The sequence below is a fragment of the Borostomias antarcticus genome (genome assembly GCF_949987555.1).
Source record: "Borostomias antarcticus genome assembly, chromosome: 4".
Taxonomy (NCBI): Eukaryota; Metazoa; Chordata; class Actinopteri; order Stomiiformes; family Stomiidae; genus Borostomias; species Borostomias antarcticus.
Genome location: NC_140237.1, coordinates 27,959,343 through 27,981,842, shown reverse-complemented (window position 1 = coordinate 27,981,842; position 22,500 = coordinate 27,959,343). Strand labels below are relative to the sequence as shown.

Genomic DNA, 22,500 nt, shown 5'->3' with positions numbered 1-22,500 from the left:
CAGATGGAGGGAACACCCACCAGGATGCTGTATTGCAACACTCTACAAACAGGGGTGTGTGTGTGTGTGTGTTCTGTGTATGTGTGTTCCTTGTGTGTGTGTGTTCTGTGTGTGTGCGTTCTGTGTGTGTACGCATGCGTGTGTGTGTGTGCGCAAGAGAGATTGGGGGGGGGGGGGGGGGGGGGAGGTCCACATGCCAGTGATAACACTGTCACAGATAGCGGCATTCGAAGTGGTGTGCAGATATCCATCATAGACAGAGGGGTGGGGGGGGCAGGGGAGGAAGAGGAGGAGGAGGAGGAGGAGAAGGAGGACTCTGCAGCGTCTCTCCTGTACCTCCCGCCCTGACAGCCAGGGCTCTCTGCTCTCGTCGTCGTATTTCATTCGGACAAAAATAAGACATTGGACTTGTGTCCCGTCGTCATCAAAACCAGTGACTTGAATGAAATTAGTCAGCATGTTATCAAACTCAAACCAAATGCACTAATGACTAAGCCCTGAGAGGAGCTGCACACACACACACACACACACACACACACACACACATACAAACACGCACACACACACACATCCTCCCCCACACCCATATGCCAGATTTGTGCAGCATCTCTGCCACCTAAACAGTGCTGTTAGCACAGATGCTGAGGCATTTTGAAGGCTATACTGTCGTTAAGGGTCCTAATGAGCAGACTAGCCAGAAAAGCCCAAAGCGGGCTAGCTAGCCACCTAGCCTCTAGACTACACAGCATCAGCGTGAGCTTCGCTGAATGGTCTTCCTGTGAGGAGCCAGTGAGAAGAACATTAGCGGACTGGATAATTGCGACACGGCAGAAGTATTATAGAGCATTTTGATCTGGCCGTTGGGAGCCACTGAGCCAGAGCCATCTGTGTTTGTTTATCGGTGTCCCAGAAAGGGGTCCATTAATATTGATATCTGTGATTGTGGAGATGTATGGTTATGCCGGGCGACCGGCTGAGTGGGTGCGGGTATGGAGTAGGGCTGGGGGTTATTTTGGGGGGTGCGGGGGTGGGGGTGTGTGCCGATGTGCCACAGACTTAATCCCAAGGTGCTTCGATAAGCGGCAGTCACATGCTAGCTGCTTAGACCCCGCGGGGGCAGTGACCAAGTGTGCCACCGCCTTTCATTTCCAACCAATAAACCGTCCCAAATTATATAAATAAGAGTAAAAACCGACCAATCAGACCCCTGGCGGGCGACCCGCTACCTTGGAGGAGAGCTGCTCTCTCAGAGATAAGAGTGCCGAGAAGAAAGGGTTTAATAGGGTATTATTGAGCGCACAATGAGGCTTGCCAGCAACACTGACAGGTCCTCAACGCTCTGAATGTGCCTTGTGTGATGATATTAATACCCACAGCGGGGGGCCTTTAAAGGAGTATTACATCAAAACGTGTAATCCCGCTCACATCGATAGCGCTAGGAGGGCCCACTTGCTGGGAGCCAGGGGGTGTCTGGCTACTCACCCTCCAGTTCTGTTTAGACGGACGATGGAGTAGGGCCCCCCTGTGGCCCGCCCTCACCCCCCCACTTCTTAATCTCCAATATTCCCTCGGCCAACATTACTGTGAGTGAGTGTGTGTGCGTGTGTGTGTGTGTGTACGTGTATGTCTGTGTGTGTGTGTGTGTGTGAGAGAGAGAGAGAGAGTGAGCCACTGACATTTTGTCAAGCCTTTTTTATCCCCACCCCCGCCTCCTTGGCGTTTAGTATAGCTCATGTTGACCCCAATGTGCGAGACACTGAGGAGTCCTGTGGGCTGAACTAAAATTGTAAACTAGGGGGGGTGTGGGTGCTACTGTAGGTAGGCAGTGTGAAAGTGGCGCGAGCAAAAAAAAACTATGTGAGTGAATGATTTTTTTTCTCGGATCTGCCGGAGACACATGGCGGCAAACATTCATCATCATTAGCGAGGTGGACAACCAACGGCAGATGCCCGAGTCTAGCGCTGCGCAGGTTGTCTGGCCGGCCTCTGCGGGCACCCGGGGACATATGCTGCTATCCTCTCACCTGGACCACACTCTTCTCCCTCCATCTGTCTGGGAGGATTCGACAGCTGCCTCCCCCGACTTCCTGTCTGTCCTAGATAACTTCCTGCCGCAGCCTCCCCATTGCTCAAACGTACGGATCTCTCTCTTCTCCTATCTTCTTCTCCTTAGAAGTGTGCCAGAATTATTTGCTTTTTTCAGTTCAAGGCCAAATGTAAAACAAATCATGAATTTTCATGCAGCGCTGTGCAGGGTTCCAAATATTAGTATAAAGATAGAATGCTGGGAGCATTAGCTCACACTTCCAGAACAGGTCGACCAATTTATATCTCCAGCTCTCCAGCTAATAGCTTTATATCTGTTAGCTCTATGTGGGTGAATAAACCGCATTTAAGAAGAAGCACCCTAACACAGGCCTCTCTCTCTCTGTCTCTCTCTCTCTCTCTCTCTCTCTCTCTCTCACACACACACACACACACACACGCACACACTGTTATAGCAGTGCTGAGGTTATCATGGTCGTCACTGTGGGAGCCCCTGCCCTAAAGCTACCTTTGTGGAGTGTGTCTGCGCCCTCATCAATCACTGGCCTGTTGTTTACTTTGCTAGTGATGCTGTCAGGATCATTGTATGTCCCTATCAATTAAAAGAAGGAGGCTGGCAATGCATCATCCTTAATGCAATGCGGTGTGCTCTGCATGTGTGTGTGTGTGTGTGTGTGTGTGTGTGTGTGTGTGTGTGTGTGTGTGTGTGTGTGCGTGTGTGTGTGCGTGTGTGCGTGTATGTGTGTGTGTGTGTGTCATCTGTTTTAAAGTGAGATTAGTCAAACTATCCCACTGCATTTCAGCATTTGTAAGGAGAGAGAGGACAGAGAGAGAGAAAGAAAGAGAGAAAGAGAGAGAGAGAGAGAGAGAGAAAGAGAGAGAAAGAGAGTGGCAGGGCAGGGCAGAGAGAGGGAGAGGGGGGTCAGGGTAGACAGAGAGCGAGAGAGAGAGAGAGAGAGAGAGAGAGAGAGAGACAGATGCATGAGAGCCCTCATTTCTCAGCTCTAAAATAATGACCCCATAATAACCCTTTGTCAGAACAGATTCTTTCCAATTTATCTGGAGCAGTATTGGGGAAATGAATGGCACTGGGCTCTGGCTCTGTAGAAATTCATTTGAATTTAGGGTAGGGCTGAGAAGGGAGATCTAGGGAATCACTTCCAAAAGTGAAAGGCAGTGTTTTAAAGCCGCTTCAGAGCTACGGGGAGATTAGCATGGCATTAGTTTGGTTAGGTTCACAGGAGACTCGTCTTCCTCAGAGAGAGGGACGTCTTTCAAGGCCATATCAAATCAAATCAAATCAAGCTTTATTTATATTGCGCATTTCATGCCACACAATGTGCTTTACAGAGAGCAATGGGGGTGGGCATGGGTCCCACCCCTACATATTCGAGAGGGAAGCAAAAAACAGTTTCACCCGGGAGCCAGAAAAGTGAGCTGTAAAAAGTATTCCAAGACCTCTCTCAACGAGACGATAAAGCAAGCTCCTGGAAAATGTGTGTCTACTGGCTAAAAACATATATAGAGCAGTAAACATGGGCTAGATACTTCATAAGAGAGACATAACTAACAGTAGAGTGCACAAAATGTTACAGAGAAGTTGCCTACATGGATATATAACTTCAGGAGGTCTATGATAGCGTTCAGTTTGAAATCAGAATCAGAAAAAGGGACACGAGCCTTATTGATGGATGTGGGGAAGAAGCTGCTTTTGTTGCGTGAGGTCTTGGTCCTGATGGACCGCAGCCTCCTGCCGGAGGGGAGTGATTTGTGACCGGGGTTGGAGGTTTATCTCATATACGTTTCTCCCAGGCAACTTACCCAGCAGATGAAACACTCATTCTATTTATTTATTTTTACTTTACATCGATATTTTAATGGCTTGACGGATGTTTACTGTGTCCAGTGTAGATAGCTGGAGGGCTAATAGTGCAATATTACCATGTTAATTCCCTACTAACACACGCAGGTTGCGCGAACGTTCGACATACGGCCGCTATAGGTGACGATTCGTGCGCGCCGCGTGCGGAAATTACGCGGCCATTTACGGAAACGCGAGATCTGCCGTTTAGTAGACGCTACGTAAGAACGACACGTCATTCCGAAGTTGCGGCCGCGTGCAAAGAACGCACGTGATCACGTGGGCAGGAACCTCCGTCATAAACTCACCTGGCTGACACTAGATTAACAGGTATTTATATGACTTGGTCTGCACGTCTTTTTCGCACGGTGCAAATACGGTGCGGCCGCGTGCAAAAAACGTGGGCAGGAACCTCCGTCATAAACTCACCTGGCTGACACTAGATTTACAGGTATTTATATGACTTGGTCTGCACGTCTTTTTCGCACGGTGCAAATATGGTCACTTACTTACTAAACCCTGACCACTGGCTATATTTAGCATTTGCAGTACCACTGGCTATATTTAGCATTTACCAGTACAAAAACGAATTAATGCTATATGGGGATATAGCAGCAAGCATTATGATACAAACCAATATAAGACTGAACACCATTAACAGTTAAGAACATTTTATTACACAAAGTACATTACAAATTAAAAGTATACATATTTACAAGGATGAGGTTTACGGTCTGTCACATTACGCATAGCCAGAAAAGCAAAAAAAAGCATGTACAAGCTCTGGCTAGCAACCCATTATCTGACAATTGCAAAAGTTCTAAAAACAAAAATGAAACAGTGCGCATTCTGTGGCAGGCAGGCCGGGAACAGACCGTTGTATCCCATAAAAAAAGGTTAAAATTTACAAAAACTATTTTTAAAAAAGGCATCCATCCTGGCAGGCTGGAAAGGCAGGTTTAGGGAGACGGGCTGGGGGTCCCACATCTGAATCGAGGGTCTGGGCAGAAAAGGTCATCCTCATCTGAATACTCCACTGTGGTCAGACGTGCTGTAGTCAGACGGGCTACGGTCACGGCTGGAGCTGCGGTCAGGGCTGGAGCTGTGGTCAGGGCTGGAGCTGTGGTCAGGGCTGGAGCTGTGGTCAGGGCTGGAGCTGTGGTCAGGGCTGGAGCTGCGGTCAGGGCTGGAGCTGTGGTCAGGGCTGGAGCTGTGGTCAGGGCTGGAGCTGCGGTCAGGGCTGGAGCTGTGGTCAGGGCTGGAGCTGCGGTCAGGGGCTGGGCTGGGGAGGTCAGCTGGGCTGGAGCAGATGCCTAAGGACATAATGAAATGGCTGTAAAAGCAAGTCGCATACGTTCATTGGAAGCGTGCCATGTCACTGGATACGAGAAAATTAACTGCCTGACATCACATACCTTTTTGAATCGAGCAGGGGCATGTTTCAGCGTCTCCTGCAGCTGGGCAGACACCTCCGTCACAGTGGTGCTTGGCTTACAGGCCATAACCCTCCCTCAGACTCTGCATGACGCTGGAGAACTGCTGGAAGTCTGGATATTAAACACAGATGTGGCTATAAGTAATTGTACGGTCCCATAATGGATATTCAGCTCAAAGTATATCCCTACATGCAGCATGAAGTAGTTCACAAAATTCAGCATACCAGCATCTGCAGAGCTTGATGGCAACACTGCTGGAGCTGTTGGTCTCACAGGCGATGGCATCAGAGAACTACCTGAAAACCAGAGGATAAAGGGATGAGCAGGAAACTATGGTGCTGGCGGCGTAGTGATACTGGCATAAGGGGAAGAATCAACTCGACATGAGACATGTCAGACCCTGACCTGGTCTGGCCGGGGTGCTAATCGCTGATGCATGCTGCTCGTGCCTGGACGTCTGAAGGGCCTGGGCTCACAGCGCCTTGGCTCAAAGGACCCGGGCGATGAACATCTACTGCCGAGTAGTGAGATGTGAGATGAGCGAATTAGTGAACTGAGTACATGAGTCTTCCGAAAGTCCTGAGTTAACTGTAAGTGTGCAAATATGCATAGACATTTCACCAACACAAACATGCATGGATACCTGCATTGATAACTGGCAGAGCAGGCCTTCCGGCTCTGGCACCTGGCATAGCTGGTCTGGTGTGAGTTCTGCCGACCGGCTGCCTGGGCACTGGAACATATAGTAGAGGTAAGTTAGCTCAGATTAGTCAACTCAAGTAGTACTCTTTTGGGACTGTTGAATGCACTTTATTATATTACCTTTGTCACTGGAGTCATAGCGTGTGTTGCGCTGTCTCTTCCTTGTGTCTTGGGAGTTAATCCATTGATGACTGCTGCTCAAACACCTTCGCCAAGGCACTGGCTACTTCATAATGCTCTGTGTGTTCCTCAGCAGACAGAGGTTGTCATGGCTCCTCTTGATGTGCTTGTGGAGGTAGATCTGGGAGGTATAGGAGAATGGGCACTCAGAGCAGGAGAACACCCAAGTCTTGCACAACTCTAACATCACAGCTAGGAGAGCGAATGAGAGAGACCATTAAAAAGGATTATCTCACCTGTAGTACAAGTTCAAATATAGAGTGATTATACGTCATTGTAAATGAGAGCTTACTCTCAATTGATTCACGAGGTTAAATAAAGATTGAATGAATATGTAGCTAGTGGGGGGTTACAACCACACAACTGTGGAGAGAGAATGAGACACTTGGTTCCCTCCTCTACTGGTGTTCATGGCCATGGCCACACACCTGGAATACTCCAACCCTGATTTAAAGGGTTAATAACTGAGCGAATCTTGCAAGTTTGCACTACAGGGAAGCAATTGCTCAATTTCCCTGATATTGTGGCGTCACTGGCGTCAGTGATGCGTCTTATGAATCTCACATGTCTACCGCTAACATTAACTCAATATCAATATCCCCATTTGTTTATCCCGTCTATGGAAACGTATGTGCATTTGTACTTACGTGTGCCTGCCTATATTGATGATCAGGTGTTTCTCCACCTAAGGGCTGGCCAGACAGAACCATCAGAGACCATTGGGCTGAGCTGAGGAGAGAGCGACATGTTAGAGTGTATGTGTGCATATGTATATGGTGCTCTTCTGTTAATACTCATGAGGGCATTCAACTGAACAAGACTCACAGAGCCTGTGGTGCTGTCCCAGGACTGCCCCTGGCCACGCCTGTCCCGTCTTAGCGCCTCTTCCTGCCCCGCTCACCTGCTTCTTGCTCAGTTCAAACAAGAACTGGGAGGTTGGCAACTGAGAGCATGGGAGGGGAGAGAGGGAGAGAGAGAGAGAGAGTGGGTGGGTGACCCTCTCGTTGGCTGACATGCACACTCCACAGGACCACGTGCCAAAAGCCAAGATGGCTGCTATAACAAATCCTGCTAGCTAGCCTAGCTCCGTTGTTGGGGCTTCTTGTATTCTGTTAACGTTAAAATCGGAAAAATGAATGCCTAAAAACAAACACATACTAACGGTGTCGTGGGTTAATGCGAAATCAATGAGTAAGCTAATTATCACATTTTATTCCAAGCGATGAAACAGTACGAACGTGCAGGAGCTCGCGCGAGCCTGCTAGCCACCATTGCCCGTAATTAGGAAACAATGGCCCACAACAACACTTCATAAAAGTTATAGTGTACACAACTGAAATATTCTCAAGTTGCCAAGCCAACATTATAATTTAAGCTACAATTACACAAAAGCGAACGTTTTAACAATAATTGCGAGAGTAATTTTACGTAGGCTACTTAGCTAGCCATGTACAGAAAAAGGCTAATCACGTTAGCTGGCTAGCTAGTTAGCTAACATTGGAAAGAGAGCATCTGCAGATAGAGAATCATTACAATAGGGTAGCTTGCACATAACGTTGGTGTTTTATCTGGGACGATACCAAAATACATAGTATGTATGTATACATTGAAATTTAGATACTTACATGATCTGTGTTGTCGCGGGGAGACAGCATGTTGGTCTTTCTCAATCACTTCTGTTTCAAACGGCGGAAGTTTACCGTTCTCGTTCTTCTTCTCCTTCGCTGGGTTTAGTGGCGGATCGCAAACAACTTTAATGTGCATACCGCCACCTACTGGCACAGAGTGTGTAACTTGTTTGTCTAGTTCTTCAATTGTAAAGTAGCCCAATGCCTTGCATTCTACGTTCAATGCTCAGCGTTCATTGCTCACATTTAGGTTGCAAAATTAGGACTTTATTCATAGGCATATTTTTTATCATTATTTTTATTAGGCCTAGACTGCAAATCTTTAGTGTTAATATTAACTGTAAATGAGAAATTACACACAAAACAGACATGCAGGATTTCTCCTCATTATTACAATTCTGTAACTGTATGACTTCAAAATTTATTTTAAAACCTAAGTAATTTACAAATGTTCTGCCCACTGTGACACATTTCCAATAAAGTCAGATTGGGACTGTGATCTAACCACATTGTCACGTTATTTAATTACATCGTAGTTACGGATTTAAGCAGCAGTGGCGGCTACGTTCCCTTACAGTGTCCTTGAGGACGGCTATTTTGGTTATTTTGCGACTGAAAAGGCAAGTGTCAGCTAGGTGTCAGCTAGGTCCGCTGCTGGTGACGTCGCAAAATTACCACAATTACACCAATGTGTCCCGTCAGTTTTACGTACTGTGTTAGTAGGGTTATACTGTACACAGTGCAGCAAATTGGTAACCGGGAATGTAAACGTATAATTTATTCAAATGTGGCACACTGTAAGCCCAAGCGCTGTATATTTTATACCTCGATCCATTTTTAATCAGGGGTAAATTGGAACATCTGAAGGCATTACTGTACCAATCAGGCCATCGCTTGCACTGCGATGCACAGCTACCACTGTAAGATAATGCTCATCCTCTGCTGCCTCGGAAATGCAATTTCACAAATTGAGGGTGAGAAGTATCAATGCGAATGTTGCATGAGACGGTACGAGCTAGGCTACTTCATGATTTATTCATTTTGCCACCGAGTGATTTTTTACAGCTCTTTAGTATTATGGAATGCCATTTAGTTCCAGCTGGAAAAATCTACATCTCGAGCCATTGCCTCATATTAGATAACGAACGTGTTGTTGTGTCTGAGGGGGTTGAATGGGGCTCTTTAAAAACAAACATTGCGGCCGGCGTTATTGAGCGCAGCTGCGGAGCGGAGAGGTGGAGCAGGAGAAGGGTAGATGAGCTTTGGAGCGGAGAGGTGGAGCGGATGGGTACAGGCTGTACGAATGGATGGGTAGATTGAGTGGGAAAGGTGAACGACTTGGCTCAGATGACGTAAATGGGCCCGGGGTGAAATGCTTTTGAACGAGGGAGAGAAAGAGATGGAGAGAAATAATAGATAGATAGATAGATAGATAGATAGATAGATAGATAGATAGATAGATAGATAGATAGATAGATAGATAGAGAGAGAGAGAGAGAGAGAGAGAGAGAGAGAGAGAGAGAGAGCAACTGTGCTTTAGGAGCAAGTCCAGTGTGGGTGTCTATATACTGTACGTGTGTGTCTATGCATGCATGTATGTGTGCGTGTGTGTGTGTGTGTGTGTGTATGTGTGGTGTTTTGTTGGGCCTTCTCTTCTCCTCTTCATCTCCCCATAGACACCAGGGGGCCAGATGTAACATCCCTCTGAAAGGCCTGAGCTCTTAAACACCGCTGTCTGAGTGGCTGTTAATAAGGAGACCAGCGGTTAGCACGGCTCACCGTGGCCCTGGATGGGATTAAGTGGCTTTAAAGTGTCGATGCCATTAAAATCCACAACAAGACATCTTCGAGCTCCTTGTTACTACAGTTATCATTAGGATTAACAAACCCCACCACCAATGTCAACACACAAACACACACACACACACACACAAATTCACATGCACACACACACACACACACACACACACACACACACACATGCACACACAAACACACACGCACGCGCGCGCGCACACACACACACACATCCAAACACACATATCCAAACACACACACGCTCACACACACACACACACACACACACACACACACACACACACACACACACACACACACACACACAAACACTCTGGGGAAACCAGAGCCTGGCCAAGCCGCCCATGCTTTCACCATCACTGTGGTTAACTAAGCGGTTGATTGGAATGATTCAGTGTCAAGTCTAACCCACCCTGATTGCCGAAGACGAGGTCCCATGCTACCACCTCTGCTCTGTGCTGGCTGGTCAACACCAGGCCATCAGCAACATGTTTGCTTTGGAACAAGGAAGCATTTTTGAACAAGGAAAGAAATGATACAGATTGAATATTGACAGGCAAATTCCAAACAGATAGAGCTTTAAACATAAAAGCTTCCTTAGCTATACTATACACTTGGAAACTGCAGGAACAGAAAAAAAGAATTGCGTAGAGTGTCTTACTTTGTAAGTGGAAGAGAAAGGTCCAATCCGCTGCTTTAAATAGAGTACTAATAGAATACATTTATAGGTAAATTGCAGCCAATGTTGATGACTTCTTGATGTAGGAGAAAGACAGTTAAGGGATTCATATATTGTGCAATGATGAGTTGTGAAAGAACATACAAGGACACATCTGCCGCTTTGGATCGCTTTGGATAAAAGCGTCTGCTAAATGACTGTAATGTAATGTAATCTGCATAATCTATTGTAAACAGTATTGAGAGGAAGTAGAGTCCTTTTAGAGGCAAACTGATGATTCGGTGTAATCGAATATGGGTAAGATAAGTTGAAACACTAGTTTCTTTCTAACAGAAAAGGAAAAACAGTTTCTGGATCTGTAGAGAGCCCCAAAAGAAAAAGCACTTTCTTAACCACTTTCAGCAGAGGTGTTCCATCAAGACAGGTAATACCAAATGTTGAACCTTAGGATTTGGTGAAATCATAGTATGAGATTAGTTTATATTGAGTATTAATTTGTTTGCCATAAGCCAGGTCTGTAGAATATTGAAGTATGACTGAAACATTTGCTTAGACAACGGCTGTTACATAACACACCACAATGGTTCCATTGAGGCTCCTATATTGTAGATTGAGACAATTCCAGCCTAGAACGAAGCTCACATTAAACAAGGACTGACCCAGTGGAGTTGCAGTTGCAACAGTAATACCGCAATCCATCATTTGACCTTGACCTTAGAGCAGAGAGATACAGAGGTCAGGGAACTAAGTGAGAGAGAGAGGTCTTCAGGGAAATTCTTGTTTCTTTGTGAGCTGTGGTAGTTAAAGGGTTTGGTCAGTCAGAACACGTGTCCTAAATAATCAACACCAATACATGACTTTCAGAGAAATGAAAGAGGGGGCTAGAGTGCTACTTAGTTTCTAACGTTAGACAAGAGGCACTTTTGTGGGTGTTCTTTGGATATAGGCTATTGGCCTTAGTCATTGAGGGAAAAGTAGTTCAAGGCACTCCGAAATCCATTAAAACGTTTAAAACAGTTCCCTGTGTATTTTGGTCTAACAGCTTTTTCTAAACGATATAAGCTACAGGCTTTTTCATGAATTTCTGAGTGCCTTGCACTTCTTTCTCTCAATGATATTATGTGTTCGTCCTCTAGGCCTACCCCTCTGACTACAGTTAAGCTATGTTACTAACTCTGTCTAGGCTATCTGTAGCTACAGTATAATAACTCTACCTGTATCTGTAGCTAACTCTACCTGTATCTGTAGTTATGTAGCTAACTCTGCATCTGTAGTTCTGTAGCTATATCTACCTGTATCTGTAGTTCTGTAGCTAACTCTGTATATGTAGTCCTGTAGCTATCTCTACCTGTATCTGCAGTTCTGTAGCTAACTGCATCTGTAGTTCTGTAGCAAATTTTGTACCTGTAGTTCTGTAGCTAACTCTGTGTATCTGTAGTTCTTTAGCTAACTGTCTGTATCTGGAGTTCTGTAGCTAATTTTGATACATTGATTGGTGTTCTTGTCATTGAAATGTGTATCTTCCACACTATTACTGTTAAAATATGATTTAGCTCTTTAGTTATATCTTGATATTTTGATATTGATGTTTTTGGCAGCCAAAATAATTGACAAAAGTGAATTATGCATGTTTAGCTATATAGCCTAATATTAAAGCCTACTGCCTCTGAGTATGCATACTATACTAACTCATCTGTTGACGAATAGAAGAGCATAGTCAAATGTTTCTTTTTTGTCCAACAAATTACAATACAAAAGTCATATGGTTCTCTTCCAGATCTTCCACATGACCTATGACCTGGCCAGCGCCATGGTGAGGATCGTCAACCTGATCGGAATGATGCTGCTGCTGTGTCACTGGGACGGCTGTCTACAGTTCCTGGTCCCCATGCTGCAGGACTTTCCCGCCGACTGCTGGGTGTCCAAAAACAAGATGGTGGTAAGTCTGGCTCTCTCTCTTTCTCTCTCCCTCTGTATGTCTGTCTGAATGCATTATTCTCCTTCCACTGCGTTATCTCATCTCCCCCAGTGCTGTAATTACGTACTGTACAGGTGCCAAGCCCACGAGCATTATGGGAAAGGGTTGCCATATCGGGCAGTTCCCATTCCTCCCGCCTAAATCAAAATGTTTTTAGTTTCCTTTTTTTCTTCGTCTTACATCAATTTCACCCACAGTTTCAGTTTGCTGCCTTTTTCCTGTCTGTTTAGAGCTCTATTTCACTGCTCAGGTCATTCATATTCTGAAGGTGAGAAGCATTGGGGCCTCGGATAAACTGAAATAGTTTCAGACAGCGACAGAAAGACACCGCTTCCTACACACACACGCGCGCACGCACACACACACACACACACACACATGCAAGTCACACCATCCCCTTATCCAATATTGGTCAAGTACTGACAATTTTCAAGTGAGCGCTAATTGCCTTGTGCTAATTTCACACAGCGGAGCCTGGCGCTGTGTCACGGTCAGGTGGGCTAGGCCCAGGGAGAGCTGCTGGAAAGCCCTGTCTGGTAATCAACACCCGGTCCTGGCTTATTGAGTTCTCTCTGCCGGTTGTATAAGTGGACTGTTCAGAATCTGAGGCATGACCCTGAACCAGCCGTAGCGGCTTGAGTTGGGTTGGCCAGTAGGCTACATTTTATTGATAATAGCACTTCTCACAGAGAGGACTCACAAAGTGCTTCACAGAAGTTAAAATGCATACAAGGAATAAACAAAATTAAACACAGGAAACAGGACAACAGTCATAAACATACAGTCAAATTGATTCAACAAACGTCTAAACAGGAGCGTCTTTTGCTGCTTCTTAAAAATGACCAGAGAGAGAGAGAGAGAAGGTGCGTTTCCATTACCACTAGAAATGCGCAAAACCCAAATATCGCAATAAAACACCGGTAATGGAAACACCTACATTTCGAAAAACCTCTCAAGTGTCGATAAAAGGTTTTTATGCTCTCATGAGGTGTTTTTTCAGACGTGTTGATATAAAAGTATATTGCAGTGTAATGGAAACACTTATTTCGAATTTAGGCCACACGTCACTGGACATGACATACAGTAGGAGAAGAAGAGGAAGAGGTAGCAATGAATTATTAATAACAACATATAATATTCTTCCTGAAACACCCGACTTTATAGCGACACTAGGCCTTTATTCTTTTTGTTTCTACAAAAATATATCATGTTAACAGATTCACAAACACTTCCTTACCTTCTCATCTAGTCGATATCCGTGCTATGTCATAGAAAATGTCCTAAATGTCCGTCAGCCGTTATTTACCATTGGAGCGACAGGTAGAATACAGGTAGGACACCTATCTCGGGAACGGTTTGTTTATTTCCTGATTGCGCTTTGCGTGAATTGTGTGGCGTCGCGATACTAGACTACGAGAATTACGGCGAAAAAGTGTAATGGAAACACACCTACAGAGACAGCCAGACAGCCAGTTAGATAGATAGATAGATAGATAGATAGATAGATGGATGGATGGATGGATGGATGGATGGATGGATGGATGGATGGATGGATGGATGGATGGATGGATGGATGGATGGATGGATGGATGGATGGATAGAGAAGTAGATATAGGAAATATATAGAGATAGACCAATTTTAACAATAAAAATTCAAAAGATAGCCATCAAATTCTACAAACATCTCCAATCAAGTGACCTCCACTCCTACCACTAGAAAGCCCTTCAGTGCCAAGAGTTGAACACAGATAAGAGTCCCCTCTGCCAGCTGGTCCTAAAGCTCGGCCCACAAACACCAGTCTGGCTCAGCCAAATCATCTCAAAACAAAAAGAAAATGATATCAAATATTCGAACGAAACCACCAATTCACAAAGTAAATTAGAATTCTATTTGACCCTAAACAGAGAGTACACAGTGGAGGAGGATACAGTACCTGACTGCTGTGACTGATAGAAAACAGTACAACGCGTTGACAATGTCCAGACTGAGTGGACACAGCCTGGTCACAGAAACAGGCTGTCACAGGTAGGACTGGCTACCCAGGGAGGCCAGGCTGTGTTCACTTATTAAACTCTGAGAAATATGAAGATTTGAGAGACTTTCTCTCTCTCTCAAAAAAAAAAACTGAGTTTATTAATCTTCCTGATCCTCAGAAACTGTCATGTGGAGAGAAAAGTCGGTGTGCAGTATTAGCTGTAAAAGAAAAGACGTTGACTGTTGTCATACATTGAGAGAAACTAATTCTGTACCGAACATTTCTGAGTGACATCATCTGTTAAACATATTACCAATTCCCCATGTTATGATATTATATACATTAAATTGTGGCTATATGGTTTTGATTGTATTGTTGATATTTGTATATTATTGCACAGTATGTTCATTTCTTGTTTATCAATGTTGATGATTCTCTGTGCTGCTTTGCCAACGTGGATTGTTTCATCTGTCATGCCAATAAAGCTTATTTGAATTTGATAGAAAGAAATAGGGAGATATAGAGAGAAGGAGAGAGAGAGGGAAAGATAGATATATAGATAGTGAGAGAAAGAGAGAGAGAGAAGGAGGGAGGGAGGGAGGGAGGGAGGGAGGGAGAGAGAGAGAGAGCTGATTCATTATTATGAGGATTTGTAGTCGAGCTCACGGCAGCTCTCAGCCTCAAAGAGGATTAATCCTGGATCTTTGAATACTCCGTTCCTAGCATACACACACACACACACACACACACACACACACACACACACACACACACACACACACACACACACACACTGTGTCTCTCTCTCAAACACACACACAATCACATAAAATTCTAATGACACCTTTAAAGACAGCATGAAGTGATACAGTAGCATCAAGACCGTTTGGCATGGCATCCTGTCTGCTCAGCCAAAGAGATGTGCCTGAAACCATGTCCTTCATTCTACATCACATGAGAGGGGGGAAAAAAAACAACCAAAGTTATACAGTACATACAGTATTTTTTTTGGGCAGAATACTTTTGCTTGAATACTTTTTAATCAGCTACTTTTTTATTTTTACTTGAGTAACAAAATACTGGCAGGTATTTCAGGTGCGTTTGATTTCCCTCAGGGTGTTCTCTATTGACACTCTTCCCCCGGTTTCATTGGTCTGGGGCCAAGTGCACTCCACATATTTGACAGCATTTGCAGATAATAAAAGACTCAGGCTTATTATTGAGCCTTATAGGCCTTAATAGACTCTTGGAGAGCCACTTGGTGGACAAAGGCTTACAACACAGGGGACTAACTTCAGATCCCAAGAAACGCAGCCTCTCATCACCATCAAAATGCAGCTTTATTTTGCTCTGTAAACATTGGCTAATTAATTGCATTACTAAGAGGAATGCTCGTCAGTGTGCCTTACTAAAATCTCTCTCCTCTAATGAGCCACAGCATTGGGAGCAGAGAGTCAGTCAGGCAGAAAGACAAGCAGAGAGACAGGTAGAAAGACAGACAGACAGGCAGAGAGGTAGAGATACAGACAGAGAGACAGACAGGCAGGCAGACAGGCTAACAAACAGACAGACAGGCAGACAGAAAGAGACAGACACCCTGGACTCTTTTAGAGCACAGCTTAAAACAAACCTCTTTGTCACAGACGATCTATAATTTATGTCCTTGTCTTGTGTCTTAAATGTAGTTTCATTTTGTGTCTCTGCAGTCCTTTGTTTTTGTTTGTCTCTTTTTGTACCCGGGCTGCGCCCCGGGCTGATGTAACAGTTGGTTGGGGGGCGCATTATAAATAAAAATACCATAACATAACAGGTACAGTAGACAGACAGACCGGCAGACAGGCAGAGATACAGCCTGACAGTCATGGTAGGTACAGTACTTGGTTTTTATTGCTTTATACACCGGCAGATACACCAAAGAGGATGTTTAGCAGCATCATGGTCCCAGCCGGGGGCGGCTGGCTCACTCCCGACTACAGTCCATCAGACCACGGCTCTCGTGTTTATCTCTCACAGTATAGCTGTCAATCTTACTGGGTCATCATTCCTTACCTTCTTTAGGAGACACTAATAACATTGCTATCTCTTCACCCCCCCCCCCTCCACACCCCCACCCAGTGGAAATGAGTTTGAAAGCAATTTGGACAAGTCACCCCAGGAGAGGTCTGATATTGATTTGGCTTGTGGACGACCACAGGGATCTAAAGGGAAGGGGCAATCTATCCACAAACGAGAAAACCCGCCCCAAAAAATCACATTTTTCTAAATAGCCGCCCTACTTTTTTGCCTGGCGGGCCAAGCAATACACATCCATTCAGTCATCCATCCATTCTTTATTTCTTCATTTCTCTCTCAGGGTCCTTTCTTGTCCTCGATGTGCGCAGAGGGATCCAGCCAACTGTGTTGTGTTGTACAGTATCTACAGAGAGTGTGAGAAGGCCTGTTTACAGTACGGTCACACCTCAGTGATCAGGTCCCTGTAGACACTTAGGAGGGGGACGTCTGCGCTCTCTCCTCTCTTTCGTGTGTGTGTGTGTGTGTATGTGTGTGTGTGTGTGTGTGTGTGTGTGTGTATGTGTATAGAACAGCACTGTGGTCGAGTGTTCGCTGACCTTTTCTCCGGTGCCGCCCCCCCACCTACCTGCACATGCTTGGCACATGTGTGAGTGTGTGAGAGAGAGAGAGAGAGAGAGAGAGAGAGAGAGAGAGAGAGAGAGAGCGCAAAAGCAGTCATCATGTCCCTCTGTCCACTTCCCTAACTGCCCCCCCACCCCCCCACACCCCTCCTCTCTCTCTCCTTCTATCTCAGAATGACACCTGGGGACAGCAGTACTCGTACGCCCTTTTCAAAGCCATGAGTCACATGCTGTGTATCGGCTACGGCATGTACCCTCCGGTGGGCATGACGGATGTGTGGCTGACCATCCTCAGCATGATCGTGGGCGCCACCTGCTACGCCATGTTCGTGGGGCACGCCACGGCTCTCATCCAATCGCTGGACTCCTCCCGCCGACAGTACCAGGAGAAGGTGAGTCAGTGCGGTTGGGGGGGGAGGGGGGGGGGCTGAAGTGGGAGGGCCACTCCCACTTAACTCCAGTGTCCTTCGGAGCTCGTGTGAGTCGGGCAGCTTGACACGTAAATTAAGGAAAAGCAATTATCATCATTGTCTTGGCAGCAAGAGAAAGAGAGTCGATGACCACCAAGGATAGGACTAATGACAGTGGGTGTTGCAGTGACCCAGGAGATGCTCATTAGTATGACTAGCATTGTTTTTCTGGGGGTTTCTGCCTGCGTGAGTGCTAGTAGGCGATGTGTTGATCCCTGGCTGCTACTGGAACGCCCCGTTGATGGGGAATGCTAGTTTTCTGTCTGAGGCGTAAGTCTGTCTCACCCGGACGGAGGGGTTTTTAGTTCAAAAACGAATAAACTCCACAGTAAACGCCCCTGCCTCTGTCCTCAGCTCACTATCAACCAGAAACTAGGACACAATGAGAGAGCTGCCCACCACCCACCACACACACACACACACACACACCCTTTTTATTTATTTTATTCTTTATTTCACCTTAATTTCATCAGGCACAAATTCTTATTCAAAACAGTGGTCTTGGAAGTTAAGGGAGAGGGAGGTGGGCAAGGACATAAAAGCCTGCCCCCCCCACCCCCTCCCCCGCTCCACTACGAGCTTCTGGTCTGTCTCTGAGGCTGAGGGCTCCGGGTTTGCGTGGGTGCGGTAGAGAGACGCCGGTCGCTGCTCCCGGCTGCCCCCCCCCCCCCCCCCCGGTCCCCGGCTCCCTGGTGTGGGGAAGCGGGAGGCCCCCGGCAGCTGGTGATGGAGGCCCCGGTCCCCTCTAGTCCTGCTCCCTGGGCTCCGCGGTGCTCGCCGCTACATGGTCCTGGCGTGGGTGATAATTAGACTAGATTCAAGGAGGCCGCACGGCCCCCACCGCCGGGGGTGAGAGAGAGAGAGAGAGGGATGGAGGGCGAGAGAGAGAAGGAGGGGTAGAGGGAGGGAGGGAGAGAGAGGGATGGAGAGAGCGTGAGAGAGAGGGAGAGAGAGAGAGAGGGAGGGAGAGAGGGAGAGACAATGCAGAGAGGAACAGATAGAGGGAGAGGCCTAACAGAGACCTCTGCCTTGAGGTGGCGATGGGGAGAGTAGGAGGAAGAGAGAGAGAGAGAGAGAGAGGGTGGGAGGGGAGATGTAGAGAGAGGAATAGAAGGTGGAGAGCAGGGTAATGAAAGAAAGGGAGAGAGAGAGCGGAGAGGTTCAGCAGAGTGTTGCCAGTCTCCCTCCAGAGACATTAGCCTGTCTGTTCACGTGTGTTCAACTAGACACGCCACACACGCGAGCGGGTCAGCAGGGACGAGCAACGAGACCAGTGTGTAAAATATGAGAACAAAACAAATGAGAAATAGCAGAGAATTGAAACGGCAGCGGTGTGGCAGTGGCTGCATGACTGATGCCGGGGTCGTTGAGTTGCTGTCTAACTGGAAGAGGGAGGGTACAGTCCCAGTGCTCTCTCTCTCTAGACCTCCAGCTCATCCCTCCTCCCTCTCTCTCTCTCTAGACCCCCAGCTCATCCCTCCTCTCTCTCTCTCTCTCTCTCTAGACCCCCAGCTCATCCCTCCTCTCTCTCTCTCTCTAGACCCCCAGCTCATCCCTCCTCCCTCTCTCTCTCTCTCTAGACCCCCAGCTCATCCCTCCTCTCTCTCTCTCTCTCTAGACCCCCAGCTCATCCCTCCTCTCTCTCTCTCTCTCTAGACCCCCAGCTCATCCCTCTTCTCTCTCTCTAGACGCCCAGCTCATCCCACCTCTCTCTCTCTCTCTAGACCCCCAGCTCATCCCTCCTCTCTCTCTCTCTCTCTCTAGACCCCCAGCTCATCTCTCTTCTCTCTCTCTAGACCCCCAGCTCATCCCTCCTCTCTCTCTCTAGACCCCCAGCTCATCCCTCTTCTCTCTCTCTAGACCCCCAGCTCATCCCTCCTCCCTCTCTCTCTCTAGACCCCCAGCTCATCCCTCCTCTCTCTCTCTCTCTAGACCTCCAGCTCATCCCTCCTCCCTCTCTCTAGACCTCCAGCTCATCTCTCCTCTCTCTCTCTAGACCCCCAGCTCATCCCTCCTCTCTCTCTCTCTCTAGACCCCCAGCTCATCCCTCCTCCCTCTCTCTCTCTCTAGACCCCCAGCTCATCTCTCCTCTCTCTCTCTAGACCCCCAGATCAGAGCTCCTCTCTTTCTACGCCCCCGTCCTCGTCTTGTCTGCTGCTCTGCTTTCCAGTTGCACGGCTGCCAAGCAGTCTAGCCTCTCTGCTAATGAGAACGCACAATAAACAAACAAACAACGCTAACCAGCGGCATTCCCGACCCCCTGCCCTATGCCCCGCGCACTGCCCCGAGACACTCCAATCAATCAATCAGTCAACCAACCAACTCCCTTGTGCCCAGAAGCCCTCGAAAAACATACACACACACATGACGTACGCTGAAACTCACACACACACACACACACACACACACACACACACACACACACACACACACACACACACACACACTCACGCAAGCACACACAGATGCAAATGCTCCCACACACACAAACGCATACATGCACACATGCACATACACACACACCCATTAAAGCACACACAGGCACACACACACCCAAACACAAACACACACACACACACACACACACACACACACACACACACTCCCAGCCTTCTCCACATAGCTGCTTGGAGAAGCACAAGCACCGAAGATAGATTCCAATTAATATTTAAGAGCGTGGGTTTTCCTATTTCACTCTCTCTCTGTATGCTTCAGTGATTACGGGCACAGTCTGCATGCTACTGTAGCTAGCTGTAGCTGGCTCGGCTGCCTGGCTCAAACACAGTCTGCATGCTACTGTAGCTAGCTGTAGCTGGCTTGACTGCCTGGCTCAAATACAAGGGCTGCAGTACAAATACTGATCCATCCTTAAAGCGGTTGCCAGGTTTGTTCATTCCATAACCGTCCAGTGACAGACAGATTGGCCCATTTAGCTCAGTGTGTGTGTGTGTGTGTGTGTGTGTGTGTTGTGTGACGAAGGGATTTGGTTCCTTTTAGATTAAAATAACATAATCCACACAGGCATGCACGCACGCACACAGACATGTACACACACGCATGCACGCACGCACACACAAACACACACACACACACACACACACACACACACACACACACACACACAAAAAGAGGCGTTGGACAATCCTCACCCAGCCCTGGGTGGTAGTGTAGTTGAGTGGTTGGAACCAGTGGCCCCCCTGTGGGAGAGCTCAGCTCTGTGTCCGGGGCCCGGCCACAGACACAGTTCACAGGGGGCCACAGCAGCCAACGGCCAAACTCTCTTAGTCATCACACAGGGCTTCCCGCCCCACCATTCACTGCCATCGGTGTCGGTTTGCTACTGTAGTGATGATGACTCCCTATAGCTGTGACTTTGGTAGGCTTGTGGATTTGGGGATGGATTTTGGATGGATTTAATACAGTTTTCTCGTCCATTTGAAGGTGGTTTGTTTTGTAGTCTCCTTGCCTCTGATCTGGTCTCTCCTGGCTTTTGATCAGGTATCTCCTGGCCTCTGTTCTGAGCTCCACTCTGTGTATGGAGCTCTTCTGCTCTGCTCTGGGCCAACCTGGGAAGAGTGAGCCCACGTTTACTCACACACAGCCTGTTCACATACACTACACACACCCACACCCACACCCACACACACACACACACACACACACACACTCAGAGCCCTTGGGTATTAGCGTCCCATCCCACAGGGTCAGATGAGACCAAGGGCCTCACGTCTTAGCAGTTCATTAGCCGGTAATGAGCCATGAAGCTAACTAGCTAGTGGCACGTAGCTTGGGAGGTAGACCGGCTGGGGATTGCAAGGTCCTCGCATTGATCCCAGCGCCCACGTGTGCCGAGTTGCCCTTGAGCAAGACACTGAACCCCAAAAATCACTCACGTGTGGCACGGTGGCGCAGTACCCCGTACTGTCGCCTCATGGCAAGAAGGTCTGGGCCTTTCTGTGTGGAGTTTGCATGTTCTCCCCGTGTTCGCAAGGGTTTTCTCCCAAAAGAACCCAATACGAAAAACATGCAGAAGAACAGATGCTCTTCAGCCTGGTCCCTGACCAGGACCTGGACTGAGCACTTGGACTTGGTCCCCGGGCGCCATGAACGATGGCTTCCCACTGCTCCTGGCTGCCCCTGGAGGAGGACAGCTTGGATGGGACAAATGCACTGGACAATTTCCACCGGCGACGGCAGATGCATGTGTGTGCGTGTGTGTTGTGTGTGGTTGTCGCCGCTCATTCATTTGTTCATTTATTTGTGTGTGTCACTACCGTGTGGCGAATAAAAGACCCTCGAGGTCCTGAATTATTATTATTAGCTACTGAACGGGCCCTGGCTTGCACTGTACAGAGAGATGGTGAGATGCAGCGATGGAGAAAGTGAGAGATGTGTGTGAGATGAGAAGCCATCTGGTGGAGGTGACATGCGGGAGACATTTTACTTAACTTGGCTGCAAAACAGTCAGAGTCTCTCTGTTGGAGCCAGAATTAACTTCATATTGATTTGACTTGATTAAAGAGAATGTATAAGGAAAATAGAAATATGGTATATGGAATTATGAGGTCAGAATATAATAATTGAAGTTTTGGTATAATTTGCTGCAGTATATTGCTATGTTTGCATGCAGTATGATTTGCCATGGTTTATTCTATTCTATACCTACCTGGAGGCCCCTCCCCCCTGGGGGCTGTATCTATAGCTATCTATTTAATTGGGGTAATGGAACGCCCCTGGGGGGGAATCCTAGTGAGACGGGGTGCGGAACAGCTTTTTGACCACACGCTCAAACTAACAGGCCAGTGCGGAGTCCCGCCACCTAGTCCTGGGTCTACCCCGCGGCCTCCTCCCAGCAGGACACGCCTGGAACACCTCCCTAGGGAGGCGCCCAGGAGCCATCCTCACTAGATGCCCGAACCACCTCAACTGGCTCCTTTCGACGCAAAGGAGCAGCGGCTCTACTCCGAATCTCTCCCGGATGACTGAACTTCTCATCCGATCCCTCAGGGAGACCCCAGCCACCCTCCGGAGAAAACTCATTTCGGCCGCTTGTATCCGTGATCTCGTTCTTTCGGTCATGACCCATCCTTCAT

General features: G+C 47.3%; 1 protein-coding gene across 1 annotated transcript in view; it reads left to right on the top strand.

Annotated features, from left to right (window-relative positions):
- hcn4 (hyperpolarization activated cyclic nucleotide-gated potassium channel 4) overlaps nucleotides 1–22,500 on the top strand; it is a gene marked incomplete at both ends in the record, with an annotated part of 88,643 nt that overhangs the window by 24,736 nt on the left and 41,407 nt on the right. The window contains 2 exons of the mRNA XM_084437416.1: nucleotides 12,128–12,289; nucleotides 17,111–17,329. Of these exons, the coding sequence (XP_084293542.1) occupies nucleotides 12,128–12,289; nucleotides 17,111–17,329 (381 nt within the window). The remainder of the gene's footprint in view (nucleotides 1–12,127; nucleotides 12,290–17,110; nucleotides 17,330–22,500) is intronic.